Source organism: Coptis chinensis, chromosome 4 (assembly GCF_015680905.1).
Source record: "Coptis chinensis isolate HL-2020 chromosome 4, ASM1568090v1, whole genome shotgun sequence".
NCBI lineage: Eukaryota > Viridiplantae > Streptophyta > Magnoliopsida > Ranunculales > Ranunculaceae > Coptis > Coptis chinensis.
This window is the reverse complement of record NC_141459.1, coordinates 96,799,041-96,816,056: the sequence shown is the minus strand read 5'-3', so window position 1 is coordinate 96,816,056 and position 17,016 is coordinate 96,799,041. Positions and strand designations below refer to the sequence as shown.

At 35.3% G+C, this 17,016-nt stretch overlaps 4 protein-coding genes across 4 annotated transcripts; all 4 read right to left on the bottom strand.

Moving 5' to 3' along the window:
- Window positions 1-1,253: 1,253 nt before the first annotated feature.
- Window positions 1,254-2,604, bottom strand: LOC147505965 (uncharacterized). The gene is made up of 2 exons (XM_086604200.1): window positions 2,142-2,604; window positions 1,254-1,653 (listed from the first exon to the last, which is right to left on the bottom strand). Exons 1-2 carry the CDS (start codon window positions 2,283-2,285, stop codon window positions 1,426-1,428), a joined length of 372 nt encoding a protein of 123 aa, XP_086460326.1. The 5' UTR covers window positions 2,286-2,604; the 3' UTR covers window positions 1,254-1,425.
- A 1,285-nt stretch (window positions 2,605-3,889) lies between these two features.
- Window positions 3,890-6,883, bottom strand: LOC147505964 (large ribosomal subunit protein eL14-like). The gene is made up of 5 exons (XM_086558332.1): window positions 6,320-6,883; window positions 6,128-6,229; window positions 4,738-4,867; window positions 4,545-4,657; window positions 3,890-4,099 (listed from the first exon to the last, which is right to left on the bottom strand). Exons 1-5 carry the CDS (start codon window positions 6,320-6,322, stop codon window positions 4,046-4,048), a joined length of 402 nt encoding a protein of 133 aa, XP_086414458.1. The 5' UTR covers window positions 6,323-6,883; the 3' UTR covers window positions 3,890-4,045.
- Window positions 6,884-7,068: 185 nt separating this feature from the next.
- On the bottom strand, window positions 7,069-11,861 carry LOC147505963 (diphthine--ammonia ligase-like; the record flags this gene model as incomplete). The annotated part of the gene is given in 10 exon segments (XM_086605660.1): window positions 7,069-7,756; window positions 8,204-8,564; window positions 8,679-8,980; window positions 8,983-9,021; window positions 9,647-9,983; window positions 10,090-10,424; window positions 10,747-10,819; window positions 10,896-10,978; window positions 11,457-11,489; window positions 11,580-11,861. Coding segments are annotated over 10 exon segments (2,166 nt in total), but the record flags the coding sequence as incomplete, so codon positions are not given.
- Window positions 11,862-15,285: 3,424 nt separating this feature from the next.
- Window positions 15,286-16,449, bottom strand: LOC147505962 (uncharacterized). Its single transcript, XM_086605659.1, has 2 exons — window positions 16,404-16,449; window positions 15,286-16,028 (listed from the first exon to the last, which is right to left on the bottom strand). The coding sequence occupies exons 1-2, from the start codon at window positions 16,447-16,449 to the stop codon at window positions 15,286-15,288; spliced, it is 789 nt and encodes a 262-aa protein (XP_086461785.1).
- Window positions 16,450-17,016: the final 567 nt, after the last annotated feature.

The window sequence follows — 17,016 nt, the reverse complement described above, 5'->3', positions numbered from 1 at the left end:
AAAGGAACAACATCTCCATAACCAATTGGGATACCCCGTGAGCATTGTGAAATCAAAAGGGGTAATCCCAAGCTCACCCTATGGGAAATGGAATGTGTGGGTAGTTTGCCACCATCGCTCAACTATCCGAAACAACAACGCTTGATCATTTTGTCCCAAATTAGAATTCAAAAAGTTCTCAAATGGTGTGGCAGCTATAATGTTAGTAACCGTGACAAAATTAAGATCCGTTTTTGATTTCATACAACGCCACCACGACACAACATTTGAAAATGCACAATGCACTTTCCATAGGTGTACTTCCTACATTCAACCAACATGCAATATGATATAATTACAATTAATTTTTTCTTACAACAATGCGACAAATTCAAACTAATTACACAACAACAAACTTGATATAAACTAACATAACTAATAATAATTAACATAAAAAAAAATCTAAAACTTACTTGAGACTCCGCCACTCGGTTTGCTACGTGTCAGACCGATGTTGATGCTAATGGTGGGTGTTCCTTGATTTTACAAAGCGGTGGAAAATTGAACCCAAGTTCAATTTCGTCCTTCTTGCCCACATTTTGCGTTCTTGATGACGATCATTTTTGTTTTTTTTTTTTTTTTTTTTTGGATATTTTGACATTTCCAAACCATTAGAAATGCTCTTCATGTGGTGAGGTTGGTGGGGATGTATTGGGAGATGGAGAAGTCATTAAGAATTGAAGTTTGTGAAAAAAGTTGTTAATAGAGGTTAGAAAATCGCAATGGAGGCTGGGAAGAAAGTGAAAATGGAGTCTGTTCATATTGACTCACCAGACGGGATGTTACATTCCGTCTCAATCAAAAACCTCCAAATCTAACATCTCGTCCGAGATATTTTATTCACCTTTGCATTGCACAACTTCACCTTGGTTTTCACCGTTTTGGTGAAAAGAGAGTGAATAAGTGCTAAGGTGGCGGTGATAAGGGAGAGATTATATTCACCTGCATTGCAAATGCTCTTATGTATCAATAGTTTGATTAATAAAAAAAATGTATCAATAGTTTGGGATTTCAGAATTGCTGGAATTCCAACAGTTCCATAAACTGGAATGGTCAAAATTCTGACCAAATTTTGGAACTTACAATTTCCACAATGTACTATTATTTGGATACCATTCTGTTTTTGAAAACCAAAATATTCGACAAAATTCAGAATTCCAACCAGTTAATTTTGCCATTTTTGAGTTGGATGCTCCAAACTTTGTTTGAAAATTATCCAACTTCAGGTGCTTCATTTTTCAAAATATTTGAGGAAAAAACACAAGAAAGACAACGGGTAAAAATTTAAAAGAAAATATACAAATCTCGCAAATATATATATAGGCACCATAACATGATCATGTTAAGGACTTTAGTACAAGGCAAATACATGAAATAGTTCAAACTTCAAAGATTTTTGGGAGAGGGGTATTTCATGGCATTTTTGACAATCTTTTTAAGTGCAGCATCTCCAAGATCTATTCCACATATATCAGCCAACCTAATGAGGTATAACAACACATCAGATAGCTCTTCTCCTAGATGCTCCTTCTCTGAATCCTTCCAATTGGGTAATCCCTTGGGCACCTCTCCCCTCCACTGGAATATTTCAGACAGCTCCCCAACTTCTCCCACCTAATTACAAATATGAGCAAATCAATTAAGCGATGAGAAAATATACAGAAACAACCAAGAGTTAATTAGTATTATCCCTCTAGACAAGCTAATTAGGATTTCACTCTTACTAGACGGGAAATTAGGGTCTCCCCCAAACACACTTTTTTTTTTCTTGTTTTTTTTTTTGTAAGGGGGAGGGAACAGACTATAAAAGTGCAAATGCTTTGATGTTGAAACAAACAACCATTGAAAGCTCATTTCGTGGAACATATTTTAATTGGTCATGATCATCAACATTGATGAACATGAAATTCATCATCTATATAACATTGAGAATAAAAAACTGTTTAGTTCCAGACCAGCAAATGGTGCTTCAGAATGATTCATGAACCATTAGAACTTATTTGTTAATAAATGATTAGTACTAATCCATAGAAAAATCAAAAGTTCCATCTAGAACGAATTAAACATAAAAGGATCAGAGCAAGAGTTGGTATTGAAATTACCAAAGCAAGAAGAAGATTTCTGGGACTATGGTATTGTTCCCAGTTCCTCTCCTTGGCAAACTCCTCAAGCTTTCTTGAGAGGTCCTTCAGACTAACGTTCTTTGCGATCTCCGGTTCTTTCAACTCTTCTCCTAATTCTCCCATGCCTAATTTTCCCTTTGGCGCTGTTGGACCAAATTGTTGGAGATCTTCTAGATTTAAAGAAGCTCAGAAAAACTAGGAGAATATAGAGTTGCCGAGAATATATGCATTGAAAGAAATTATTTAAAATTAAAATGAGAAAGAAAAGCATGACTCATTGTTTATGGATGAGATAATCCAGCTTCTGCCATGCAGGCCTACTTTTTCATGGAATCATTCCACATTTTCACTGTTCCTATGTTTACACAGATTACAGGCTAAGAACTTGATGTATTTTGAACAACTTTTATGTCTGTATTCATTATTCAGTACATTCATCAATTCTCTATATTTTACTTCAAATAGCATTTCAAGAAACCAAACCTAAGCCTATCTGTGTATGTTAAGGCCCCTTAATTACTGCTAGACCACTCCGCTCAAAGTGCTCAACCCTTTCTTTTGAGCATATATTTCGTCCATCATATATTCATATCCAATAACTATGAAACGATAACATAAAATATTAAGCTATTAAGGGTATGTGCAAATCAACGCTAAGTCAACTCCAATCTTAATATAATTGTATCCATTCTAGTCCATAAACATTGCATCCATCCTCATACCTTTTACTTTTAATATAATTCTTTAACTTATCGAGCGAAAAATAATAAAAAAACCGAATGAAGTACATCTAGCAGTTTTGATTCAAGAGTCAACTTAGGCCTTAAAAACATAAGGTTTAAGATTCATCGAAAGGTAAGAATGGAAATGAAAGAATGGCTATGAGTAAAAGGGATGGACCAAAAAACTGAATCACACATTATTAAGCCAAGAACTTTAGAAGTTGATTCAAACTTATCAAACCACTGTTATAGTTTAGAATACTTTATGAAAGAAGCTCAAAGTACTTAATAATGTCAGTCAACGTTTAGGCTATATCCCACTTGTTCCAGAAACCTGATCACTTAGACTCCTGGAGAGAATTTTCAGTGCGAATTTGTTCTTTTAGTCTGAAAACGGAGGACCTAAGCATTTCACCGGAAGCCATTCATTCCATATCGACATGGAATTTAAGCCCAATTTTTGTGGTGAACTATTGATAGCTACCCTACTAAACAAACAGTTGCATTGTCTCTAAAGTCGTGTAATATGCCATGTGGCCCTTTCATTTTATTTTAGCTCCAAAACCCAAAATCTAAAGCATTTTGCTCTATGCTGAATAAGAATAATCAACGCATTCTAGATTTGATTTCTAATGTGACCTGACAGGCAGCAAAATATTTGGCAATTTGTGTTTCCAACGCATTGTCAAAACTCAAAATCACTTTCAAATCCTAGCAATTCCAAGCAAAATTTGTGTGAAATTTAGGATGATTGAGACGGAATAAATTCCACTCCCTACTTTTCATATTCAGCACACTCCAGCACCGCTTTCTCTAGCACGTCAAAAGTTTGGGTTCTTATAATCTCTTATATATAACCAAGGGTTAATCTGATGACAGGCATTGAACTTTTCGCTAATACAAAAGACCATTCACAATTTACTAGCAGTAGGATTGCTACCACAAGATTGACTAAACAATTTAAATGCTTGAAGTACACAACAGCAAATTCCTAAACCAGAGAAGTGAAAACTTATAATCTTAGTACTCTCAGAAGGGAAGTTTACCCAAATTAACATGGATTGTCTTTCTTGATCACTAGCTCTTCCACACAAGGAAAGCAATAATAAAGTACCTAAAACAGAGCTTATAAAGTCCAAAATAACTGAAATGCCCATAGTTTTATGCACTCTGCTTCTTCAGCTTTGCCAGCTCCTGCCTAATTGCACTGGCCCTCTGCACATGAATTAAGAACTCGTTAGCTAATGAAAGTTTTAGTTAAATACAGTGCTCTAAAATGTTTTCATTCCAACTACAAAAGGCTCTCATTTCAAGTAAAAAGGCATGGGAATGTGAAGGGGGTGAAAAGGTCCAAGATAACTTTGATCATTTAGTACCTTTTTTTGTGAGTTTCATGTCTACAATTTTCATGCTGAATTTACCTATTTCCCTTTTCTTTAGCGCTAATGGAATAAATTTGAAAGACTACATTAATTCACAGATTCGCTTGTATGGGAGAAGTTTCCAGTTTTCCACAAACCCACTCAAGGGTATACTAGCTTCACACTAGACTACTAGTAATCCAACAAAGAAAGGTTGAGAAGCACAAAGCAAGAAAGAAGATGCCAACACAAATGACAAACTCCAGTAAGAAATGTAAACAAGTAATACAATCACAAACCTTGATCTTGGCAACCATGAGTTTGAACCTATCAAAGTCATTGAGAGATACCCTTCTCTTCTGAACAATTAACTTCCTTCCCCATGAGCTCTTCTCCCATTTGTTCTTAACATCTGCATAAACGTGTAACATTTATTTTTGCACAATCAAAATTCATAATTGTTGGAAGGAAAATAAGTGAAACGTCACACACCTGCAGCTTCCATGGCTTGGATCAAAGATTTCTTTTTGGGGACCCTTGGGATGTCAATTTTAATATCAGTGAGTGAGAGCCTCTTGAAGTTCATCTGACTTCTCACCATATCAGGTGCGTCAACAAGAGCCTGTCAATTTGGAATAATCTATAAGAATCATAAAGAAAAGAAGCACATGTCCACCTTACATTGCATGAGCTGCCATGTGCCCAAGCCACTGTGCCTAACAGCCTTATAAATCTAAAATTTAGCAATCATGTCACCATAACATCAGAACAGTGTTATGTCGACGGTAGAGATATAACTGAGAGACCAAATACTCTACTCAATGGCATACATATATACACACACATAAATAAACTATTAGAAATTCTCAAGAATCACCAGTCTACCTGACAAAATTAAACTCTACTTCCTATTACCTCACACCATACTCTCACAATCAGAACGGCTGCACCAACACATCTGATAGGGCAGAACCCTGATTTATGCCCACACTGATTGCATATCTCCTAATATTAAGTGCCTAGGCGCTTGACTAGGAAACATCACTAATCGTCCACTCCTCAGCATAATGGCTCAAAACTGGTGTTGAACATATTTAGCATGAACCTCTAGATAGACACAATTTCAGTCTAACGAATTTCAATGACATGTCGAATGATGTAGTCATCTTTCAGTTATACATGTTTTTGGCCCCACATCAAAGTAAGACATAACCATTCTAGACATCTACTTTTTCTTGCCATCCACCAGGCGGTCTTAGCGAACTTAACGGGATCATTAACTGTGGCCTACGGCAAAGAAAATGTCACGAAAAACCAAAGCATATCTGCTTAAGTGCCTGAATAAGACATATGACACTTTTCCCACTAGTCATATTCTTATAAACATAGGGAGCAATTTCAAGTCCCATAAGAGACACACCAACACTTCTTCCATTTTCATGTCTTTCATCTAACAAAGGCTTCAGGGTATGCAATTGATAACAAACACTGACGCTCATCAAAAATAGAAATGACAAACACAAAATCAGCATTCATCATGGTAGTAGCAACTTTATTGAAAACACTATCACTTCAACTTCCCCTAAATTCAAAATGCAATTAGGTATCCCTCAAAACACAGCCAACCTAGCTACAATGAAAGAATTTAAACCGTAAACAGTTATAGTTCTACTACTACTTCAATCTAAAATACTAAAATACCTAACAAATGAATCCAAACAACACAAGCTCTCCTAGGGTAAGCTACTTAAATCTAAAATAAAGTATTTTGGGAGCCCTGAAAATACAAGTATGCATTGACAGAATACATAATCACATACTATTAAACAAAAAGTTTACATTTTTATTGCATAAAACAGTTTATAAAAAAGAAAAGGCATACCCTGTTTTGATCAATAACATCAACAATGACAACAATCTGACCATAATCTTTCCCATAATTAACAAGTGCAACTCGTCCTATCTCCACATACCTCTTGAATGGCTACAACAACAAATAAAAAAATGACATTAGTTAATAAGACAAAATGATGTATTGAAACAATAGAAGAGATGGGGGTGTAGAAAAATTTACCATTTTCGAGTGTTGAAGAGAATAGCTATGAAGGGGGTTTTAGGGTTTTTGAGGAGAGAGCAAGAGAAATTAGGGTTTTACTGCTTTTATTTGTTTTGATTTGAGATATGGACCGTTGGATTAATGACAGTCATGATCTTGTTAGTGTACAGATGGTTGTATACTTTTCTTTCTATGGTACGTACTTGAGGGATTGCCACGTTATGATTCTTTTTTGTGATCAACATGAACGAAAATTCAAATTCAAATCCCATTTTTACCCTTCGCCTATTTTATAAGCAATCAAAACCCCCCAACTAAAATTCTCTCTCGTGGTGAGGGGTATGAATAGTTATTGTTTAGTATGAACAATGATTGTTTATAGTCAGTCCAATATATATTCTCACTGATCATTTTTTATATTGTTGAGGGATAGACAATCATTGTTCGATTGTTTAGTATTAATCAACTATGATCATGATGTTTGAGTGGTGAATGGTTGATAACTGGGGGAGATAGATTTGCTTAACTTTTAGCTTGAAATGACTGTTAATGGTTTTCTTGTTTTTGCTTTCTAACTTCAATAGTATGGGAACTTGCTTTATCATCAACACAATTCACAAATACCAAAAAAAAACAGCATACAAGAAGTGAAAACATGAGCACTAAAGTAACGAAAGAAAAGAAGTGATTACAAAATCACATGTAGCAGCATATTCCTTTTCAATTCTTTATTGACTGCAAATCCCAGGTTGAATCACACATAAAAATGGAGAAGAAAAGGTAGTGCAATTGCCCATCGTCTATAATCTAATCTAACTATCGAAGTAAACGTTTTATTTAGAAAAGCAAATATGCTTTTGTCATCACTGCTGGGGAGATTTCTTGTTCGATATTCTACATAACAATAGCACCAGTTATTCATCAGCCTTTTTTAAGATGGACTGTTAAGTGGTTTAATGGCAGAAGGGACTTGGATTCATAACACCGAATAATAGAACAGAAGATCTGTTTATTCATCAATCAGATCTGATGGGTAATGAAGTTTTAGCTGAGGGTGATTCCGTTGAGTACCAGGTCCAGCAAGGTGATGATGGTAGGAGTAAGGCTGTTCATGTTCTTTGTACACTAATGGCATCATAAAACAAAACTCGTTGAATTGTTTACAAAAACTGATTGCCAAAAGAAAAGGGGTAAGAATTTGAAAATGAAGAAACCCTGATGCACTTTGACGTGAGCCAGTCCACAACCACCAATATCATGTTTTGAATAACCATCTGCATAATATCTTTTTGCAAGTCCGAAAAGTGGGCACATCCATTCGTACTGATTTCTGTCCAGGTTGATAACCATGATAATGAAGATCAGGACTCGGGAGCATGCATATGTGTCTGTGAAGACGATGAGCAACTCATCCGCGGACATATTAAAGCTTGTAAAGAAGCAGAGTCTTAGACTCTGCAAAAGAAAAGACATCACATGTCTTACAGTTAAAAAATGGAAGAAACCACAGTACAATAAAAGGGGAAACAAAAACCCTACCCAACCCTAGAGTTAAATCTGATGAAACTCATTTTGTTTGTTTCTCATGATCAAACTTATTTCTAAATTGGTATCTGATAAGCGCCGTCATCAGCGTTTCTTCATTTTCAATTTGATGGACAAAAAGACAAGGCCTACTTAAAATGCACTCAAAAAACTTATAGAAGCCCATATTAAATTTAACGTTTAAATGCCCATAAAAGTAAGTAACAACATCCGAAACAAAGAAAATGCAGTGCTAAAAAGTTGAGTTTCCAATTATTTGAGGGGTGAGGCAACCATTCAACCAATCACATAGTCCAGTTGAATGAAAACCTTTGCAGATAAAAACAAAGAAGAAATTTGAGAAGGACAGAAACTGACCGTAATGTCTCCCCAAGAGAAATAGCTTTCTAGAAGGATCCTATCAATAAGATAAATGCAGAACCTTGTAATTTGTTTTATGCGCTTCTGGGATTCGAAATACTGAAAGTCTCCATGGTCATGCATGGCTACTAAAGATTTGCAACAGATATTTGAAGCATGTTCCTCATTGATACTCAGGGTAACAGCACATATCTTTTTATTAATAACATATTTCTGAAAGCAAGAACCAATGGAAGCTATATGCTGAAAGCCCCAGTAACTAGGGGAAGTTATACAAGACGAATCCCCAGTAACATTCCCACACTCCATCTCGTCATCTTCTTGAACATAGAGAGTGGGCTTTACTTCCACAAGTGCACTGCAAGTGATTAAAACAAGAAAGAAAACGTGTTACTAAATATTTCTCATTTGCCTTGTGAACCCAAGAATAAAGATCAATATACCAGTACTACCAGTAATGCAACTGGGGTACCTTTTTGGCAGGTTCAGTGCAAGAATATATAGGACCATGGGGTCAAAAGATTTACACAAACTGTTATCGAAGTCAGAATCACTTCTTTGCTCGAGGAATGCGTCAAGCTTAGACTGAACTACTATTTTCTGAGAGGAAGTCAGTGCTGCTGAACAGTAAACGACAAAAAGAATTGTGGACGAAGCTAAAGAACACTTGAAACTCCTGGCTACTGCTTCACAATTTTCTAATGCTTGTTCCATTTCTGCAGAAGCGCCTCCAGAGCAAAGCTTCATCGTAGGTGGATCAAGTCCCAAACTCCCAACTGGCCAGCCATGTAAAGTGTCCCTTTCTGTAACGTTGCCTGAAAAGATAAAAAGTAGCATTTGATGTTTTAAGGGGAAAAAAAAGAATAAAACTGATTTGGTAATGATAAAATGTGCATAATACAGATTGGCGCTATCAGTATATTGTATATTTATATGGTATTACTCTATGGTTGTCAATCCAAGAAGACTAGTTTGAGATTGATTTATTCAAGGGTATGTCCCAATTATATGAGACTGAGATTTTTCATTGCAAACATGCATCAAACGTTAACACAAACACATTAAAAATATTCTTAAGAGTGTTTGTGCATTGCTTATGGGGAAAAGAAAAAAAAAAAGTTCCGTGGGTGGGGTGGGGGAACCGAGTTGATTCAGCCAAACCTTTTTTTTTTTTTTTTTTGATCGGTAAGCGAGGTTTTTAAAGAGGTCCCCTACCCCTATTTTATTCATAAATAAATTCTTGTTACATTCTCACCTAGCATCAGCCAAACCTTTACTCTCTATAATATATCGTAGGGTCATACTGAATTACTGATAGACAATCATGGCCAAATTTGCAGATACGAGGTTCCGTGCTCTGATTCAAGTGTCAACAATATGAAGCCTAAAAAGGTCTAATAGGAAGATAAAATCATAGATTAAATGTCATGATCCCATTACCTGGCTGTATGGTCCAACACAACTAGGTGCCCAGCAAGAAATACTTTGAATGTGCAAAACTTTCTTGCTCTGGTCATTTGCTACAAGAATTTCAACATATGCTCTGCCCAAACCCACTTTTAACAGTGGCAGTTCAATCGTACTGCGAGAAGGAGCACCCATGTGACAATCCTCCTCCGTAATAAAACTGACATATGTTTCATTTGCCAAAGTAAAATCATTCATATTAGCAATATAAAGATGTATGTAGAGAACATTCAGCCAGCCGAAACTGTCCTTAATAAGTTCTGACTCAATTCCCTTGAGAATAGTAGCAAGATCCTTCTGCAAACCTCTTAATGGAAATTCGAAAAACATCCGGCAGTAGTTCAAGCTGATGCAAATTTCAAGTAAAACACGATATGGGGAGATGGTTTATTTTTCATGGAATTTAATTATCTTCAGAAGTTCCACACGGATCATGAATCAAACATCCCATTGAAAATGTATTATCGTGCTTAGTTTTTGAAATGTGCAGCTTAGCAGTTGTCAGCAGAGTAAAATCAGATGCTAAAACTTGAGACTTGCAGTTGGGCTCACAGTTCGCCACAAAGTCTCCTTGAACTTCAAATATGAATCCCACTTCATTTGAGACGTCATTCAATTTGTCACTGCTGGAAGAAGTGGTTCCGGTTTTGTGTTCCAAATGAAAAGCTGTGGGGTGAAGAACTCCAACTGGGGCTATGGAATCCGAAGAGTGCAGCACAACTTCAAAACCATCGAGTACAACTCGCGCAGTCTGAAATTGCACAAGTCAAATACTACAAAAATTTAAGCAGATGTTAAAGACTTAATTCCAAACGATGATCCAATCTTGATATAACAACATGTTCTGACAGTAAATACAGATTTTGTTCCTACAGCACTAAGTTTGTTTTTTGATAAATTGGCATCTTATTCCTACAGTAAATACAGATTTTGTTCCTACAGCACTAAGTTACAATGTTATTATCTCTCAATGAAGAAAGAATTCAAAAATTTCCAGCAAAACATCTCGTGTATACTAGAAGATAGAAGACACTGCATAAATATGATTGGAGAAAGTAGATACTGAGACTCACTGTAAAAAGAGGGCAGTCAAATGTCAGTGTTTCATATTCTCCACCCTCCCTGCATACATTGCTACCATCAAGCCTGTGGAGAAGGCATAGAGAATTCAGAAAATTTCTTTACATCCCATTACCACGTAAGATAGTCTACTCTCACATACTCTTTCAGGCGTAGCAGATGCTGCTGCATGTAGGCAATTTCTTTTCCTAAGTGCTTTGCGGGGTCCAGCCCTATGGCTGCAACCTGAGACATTTCAAATGCTCGTTTTAATATTTCTAATCTACACGCAATGAGGACATCAATCTAACAATTGGTACAAAGGATAAATAGCTCCAAGGACGACTGTGGACTCGATAGGTTAGTACTACAAGTAATCAATGCAAAAATTTGTCTTTTTCTTTTAACTAATCAACGAAACAAAGGAGCACCGAAAATCGAAAGAATACATGGTAGTGAGAGGAAACTGATTACAGATACACAAACTAAAAGAAAAATAGGAAATGTTATTTTCCAGTTAAGACACGACTAGTGCAGAAGTCATGAATGAACAACACGCCTTAAAAGTTCAAATCCTTAAAAAGTTCTGGCTTGGTTGTTTTAGCAAACAAGTGACGTAAAGAAACAAGTAAAATTGCTAGACAATAATTGAATAATTTTAGATAGAAGTATCGAATATATACTTGTAAAACAATGTCATAAGAAGTTAGATTCGTAGCTTTACCTTTACAAGGATAGGGGCAATCCCGTTTGATATCTGTTTATGATCGCGAAAGACAAAAACTATTAGCCATTTATATATATATGAGAATAAAGCATCGTCAAAATTAAATTTATGAAGGATTACCATTTCTTGAAGGAGCAAAGATTGATCTTGTTTCCATAAATATGCCAATGAAACGAGCCCTAACCCTGAACAAACGCTTTCCACGTGTAGCCTTTGGTAATCAGAAGCAATAGCACCAGAAGAACCTGCTGTGATGGAGGGTACTTGTCGTTGCACTTCACTTACTAAAACAAGCATATCTTCAACCTCATCACCACGAGTCATTCTGTAGCCAAGTTTTTGATGCCTATGTGACAGTATTACATAAAGATTTATAAGTAAGTGTTCAAGGAAATTAGAGAAGAAAAGAAGAAATCACGAATCATGCCTACTATACAATGCCAACTAGAAAAAAGAGCATGCTAGCACAATATGAAAAGAATATATTTCAAACAAGTATACAGGATGATTTCCAGATATATGCTGACAACTTTATACTCTCTTTCAATGCATGACCAGCGTCTTCTGACCCTATGAGAGAGGATTCAATCTCACAATGTACGAGATAGATGAATTACTTAAAGACTAACAACCTGGAAGCATTTGGTATTCAGAAAATTAGGCGAGAGGAGTCAGTTATAAATATTTAGTAATCCTAGGATTCCTATTAATTTTTTTTAGAATTTAATACTCCAATTTGACTAGAATACGAAACTGACCATCTTTGTTATCTAATTTCACACGAAAATATCCTCACTTGGAAACAAGCATAACCAACTATCTACCCAATAACGCAGTGGGATGCAAAACAAAAATTTGAATTTCACACAAAAATTTCACTTATAACTACCTGTCTTTACATTTAAAAATGCATATAATGAAAAAACTAAAAATATTATGCCTCCAATATTTTGTGGAAGCATTTGACACTAGTCTTTAAGTCTAAACCTCAAACCACTAGACACTAAACCCAAAATCTTTATAAATTAGACTCTAATCCTAAACCCTAAACCTTAAGATACTATACCCTAATCCCTATATCCTAAATTTCTAAATATTAAACCCTAAACCAACCCGTTGCATTTAATAATAGTTAATCAAATCCACAAAATAAATAATCAAATGTATTTTGTATCTGCATTTTAAAATGCATGGTGTGTATGCATTTTAAAATATATAAGTTTATAACGTGATGCATCTGCATTTTAAAATATATAAGTTTATAACATGGTGCATTTGTATTTTAAAATGTATAAGTTTATAACGTGGTGCTTCTATATTTTAAAATGTTTGCATTCAGTAAAACATTTTTTCATAGAATCTGCAAGTGTATCCATACAATTCAAATAAACCACTGATTTTAAGATTTAAGATAGGGGATTTACAAACCTATAAAATAAGGGAAAAGTCATGTGCATCAAAACTGACATGACAAACATCAAAGATATGAGGTGTTGAGGAAGAAATACAGTCAAGTAAAAGAAAAGAATACACCATTAATACCATTGATAATCACAAACCGAAACTGTTGAACATCAACCAGGTAAAAGTAAGGTGTTCTCCTACACCGTCCCTAAAAAATTACACACTCCCACAACTTTGTCAAAGTAAATTCACATTTTATAACTCTGTATAATTCTATGCCCAAACAAAAGGTAATGCAAAGGAATTTAATAAACTCACACACACAAATGTAGTTTTTCAAACAATGCTTTCCCATTCATGATTCTCGATCGCTCTTACAAACTATTAAATCTGTATCAGCGAGCCCAAACTTATTGATGTGAACCCAAAGAAAAATTATGATATGAGATATCATTGTGGGTTTCACTGCTGCCTGCTTGCCTCTACTGCAGGAGATTTGTTCATTGTTCTCCAAACAGTGTCTTGCTCATTAGATGATCAGGAATTGTTTTGGCTCATGGATTAGCATCATGCGCTTTTAAGAAGAGATTAAATTGAGAGGAAATTAAAAGAATGATGATTGCATAAACTAAAAAAAGTTATGTAAAGAAGAAGAACAAAAAATAAATTAAGGGCGGTTATTTATCTTATAAGTAGTTATTTTGCAAGGGCGAAAAAGTAAAAAAATTATCTCAAAAAAATCACAGGTGGCGAGAGGTCTCGAGTCAAAAGCCCAAATTTTAATGATTTTCTATAAAACAATACTTATGCCGATAAAAAGAAATTAGGCGGTATTAAAACCCAAAAAAAATATTGTTTTAAGTTGTTTTTTTTTAAACTAGGCTCTCTAGCCCAATTTCTTAATTTGGTATTGTTGGTACATAGTTAAGGAAATAAGTGGTCCACTATAGAAAGGAAAGGAATGGAATGGAAACAATTTTAAAATTGTGTCTGTTTGATAAACTGTGGAAAGGAAAGTAAATTGTGCCTGTTTGTTTGTTTTTTTTTCCCTAAACTTTTTAGGTCTAGACTATGGACTCAAAACCATTTCCATTTCCCTAGTTTTGTTTCCGCACGAAAAAAGTAGTCTTTTCTTGGCAAACAAACAACAAAAAAACTATAGAAAAGGTAGACCACACCTCTTTTCCTTTTCTTTCCCTAGCATTTCCTCCATAACAAACATGTCCTAAATACCCATTCGAGGCTCAGGACAAAGTATTCAGTTTAATAAACTCACTCATATAACCACTTAATCAATTGCCAAAGATATTATTTGAAAGTGCCTATAAATTCCACTATTTTTCTTGGGTTATCTTGGACATACCCAACAAAACACTCTTCTATCCCAATTTTAAAATAAATAAATAAAATGATTTTAGACACATTTAGCTTCCTAAATTATCTTTCTTTTTTATTAGGCGTACCCAAAATATTTATTGACTAAGGGGTTGTTTGTTTTTAGCCTCACATTTCGAATCTTTGAATCTTTGAATGACCCACCTTCTTTGTCAATGAATCTTTGTCAATTCAGAAAAACATGTTTGTTTTCTGTCGAATGACTCACTCGAATCTTTGAATATAAATCATTTAGACATTTTTACCCTTACAATCTATTTTGAACACTAACTTGATTACTTGTAAAACCAAAGAGTTAAAAATGGATTTGACAGAATTTCCTTTGTTTATTCAACATTTTGACGCCTAAAAGACTCATATAGTAATATGAGATAAAAAAAAAATACTAAAAATATAAACATAAATAATAGTTCAATAACCATAAGGTCATCTATAAAATTTGCATACCAAGTTAAATGACATTACAAGTAACTCCAAAGTTCGGCTCTTGTAAACTTGATCATATATGTCCATTAAACAATTGTTCCGCAATTTGATCACGCAAGTTGATCATGTACTCATGTGCCTCAGGTCCAAATGTGTGATTTATACTTGGTGGTGCTTCCGTCCGCCGAGTTAATTGAAGACCTCACTGGAATAGTCACATTTTCTTTTTCATATCGCTTGAACAATCGATCATCATCATCAATGGCCACGCAACGGAGAAAATTGTGTATTGCCATGCATGCTACAACAATTTGAACTTGTGTGCGAAAACTATATGGAGCCATCTTCTTCAATATCTTGAATCTTGCTTTCAAGACACCAAATGTTCTCTCAATTACATTTCTTAGCGAAGAATGTGCCTGATTAAATTTCTCTTCTTTGTTTTAGGGATCTACCACCGCGATTAAAATCTGCCAACCAAGACCTAGCATTCCTATAAGGACACATAAAGCCCCTAGTATGTGTGTATGCAGATCACACAAGTAATACATACCTACAATAATGAGACACATAAATATGTAAACCAAAAATATATATTTGATCAGTGAGGTTGTTTTGATAATGCACCGTGAGGCAATGGAAATCCGTTTTTTTCAGGCCACCTTAATGTCTCATTTAATACACGAGCATCATGTGCAATCCCTTCCCATCCAGCCATCACATAAGTAAATTTCATATCAAAATCACACACACCAAGAACATTTTGGAAACAATCCTTACCTCCTCTTCCTCTAAAGGGAATTTGCTTATCAAGTAGAATGTGTGCATCTACTAATGTACCATCCAAAGCTCCAATTGCTCCTTTAAATGGTCCTCTCTTAAGACGGCGTTGGTAACGAGATCCACCTTTATGAATAACCCCGTCAAACGGCGGATCAATTATCATCTCCTTTGAGAAATGGAGCATTGCCACTAGCACCTCATGAAAACACTTACTAATGGTTTGTGTTGAATGTTGAAATCGATCCACTATTGATCGATTTCGCTTATTGTGACCAATAGTCATTAAAAACATAGCTATTTTTTCCTCTACATCAATATGTTTACTATCATGAAGCCACTGCCTTTGCCGAAAGTGATCACATAGCATAATGAAGGCAGGCTTCTTCAACCTTAGCATGTTAAACATATGTGTGGAAGTTCCATGTAGAAGCTCTTGTACATACATTTTCCCAGTAAGTGCAGATATACATATCTTCTGCCTTATACGGTTACGCTTTGTCGAAAGCCATGTGAATATTATGATTAAATACACTAATAACCATTGTCGTTGTGTCATTTTCCCTGAATTAAAATAATAATAATAAATAAATCAATCAATCAATCAAATTAAATATTAACCTCAAAGTAACAAGTTTATAGCAACCATAAGTAATCAAGTCAACAAAAATACTCATAAATGTTGAGTCATAATAACCATAATATGACAATAATCCAAGTCAACAAAATGTAAATACGATAGTCATCCAAATAATTAACGCCGCAAAGATTATGTCATCCTAGAAGTAATATTCTTCGAGAATTGGATCTTAAGCCTATTTTCTTGAAGATTCGAAGTTTCTTGTTATGAGAAGCGTGGAGGAAAGAGCTTCCAAGGAGTTAAGATAAAGAGAATCATCTAGCAAACCCAAAACATATAACTCTTGCACTCAAGATCACCTTCATCCACAAGCTTCTTGTCTCCCATGGTTTCAGCCTTCACCATCTCCACAAGCTCCCCAATACTCTTAACAAGAGGATCTGGCGGCTCAATCAATCTCTCTTACGTTTTTGCTTGAGCTACTTGCATCACTCTTTGCTTTCGTGGACGTAGTCTAAACCCTGTCTTTGGTTAGGTGGTTCATCTAATGGAGTATTCTGTACATATGTAGGAGATTCTTCATTATCGAGATGGGATATCATGAGAAGGATTATATTGTGTGTCATCCATGGGTACATCCTGTGATGTGTAAGGATTATAGTCCCCACAAATTGTGACATTAGGGAAGTAATCACCTCCATGAATCTGGTTATCCTCATCTCCATCACTTTCAATATTCTCAACCTTTGCAACATCATCATTGGGGATTCGCCATTGGAATTGGATGCTTGTGATTAAACATTTCATCGCCGTAAGCTAGGGTGGGCTCAAACAAGGATTCTAACAACTCCCTATTCATCAACGGAGCATGCCCGAATTGACCGGCCAACGGATATTTCGCTATAGCAAAAAAATCAAATTAAACAAATAAAATAATATGCATACGCTTATATAACTTGTATGAACAAAAAA

Bases quoted from the DNA above. Each gene is read 5' to 3' on its own strand.
- LOC147505965 (XM_086604200.1), bottom strand. From the start codon at position 2,285: ATGGGAGAATTAGGAGAAGAGTTGAAAGAACCGGAGATCGCAAAGAAC. The intron at 1,654-2,141 runs GTAATTTCAATA...ATTTGTAATTAG, and splicing joins GAAATCTTCTTCTTGCTTTG to GTGGGAGAAGTTGGGGAGCT.
- LOC147505964 (XM_086558332.1), bottom strand. The intron at 4,868-6,127 runs GTATGCCTTTTC...CCAAATTGACAG, and splicing joins ATGTTATTGATCAAAACAGG to GCTCTTGTTGACGCACCTGA. The intron at 4,658-4,737 runs GTGTGTGACGTT...ACGTTTATGCAG, and splicing joins CCAAGCCATGGAAGCTGCAG to ATGTTAAGAACAAATGGGAG.
- LOC147505962 (XM_086605659.1), bottom strand. From the start codon at position 16,449: ATGGTGAAGGCTGAAACCATGGGAGACAAGAAGCTTGTGGATGAAG. The intron at 16,029-16,403 runs GTGATCTTGAGT...ATTTTAATTCAG, and splicing joins CAAGAAGCTTGTGGATGAAG to GGAAAATGACACAACGACAA.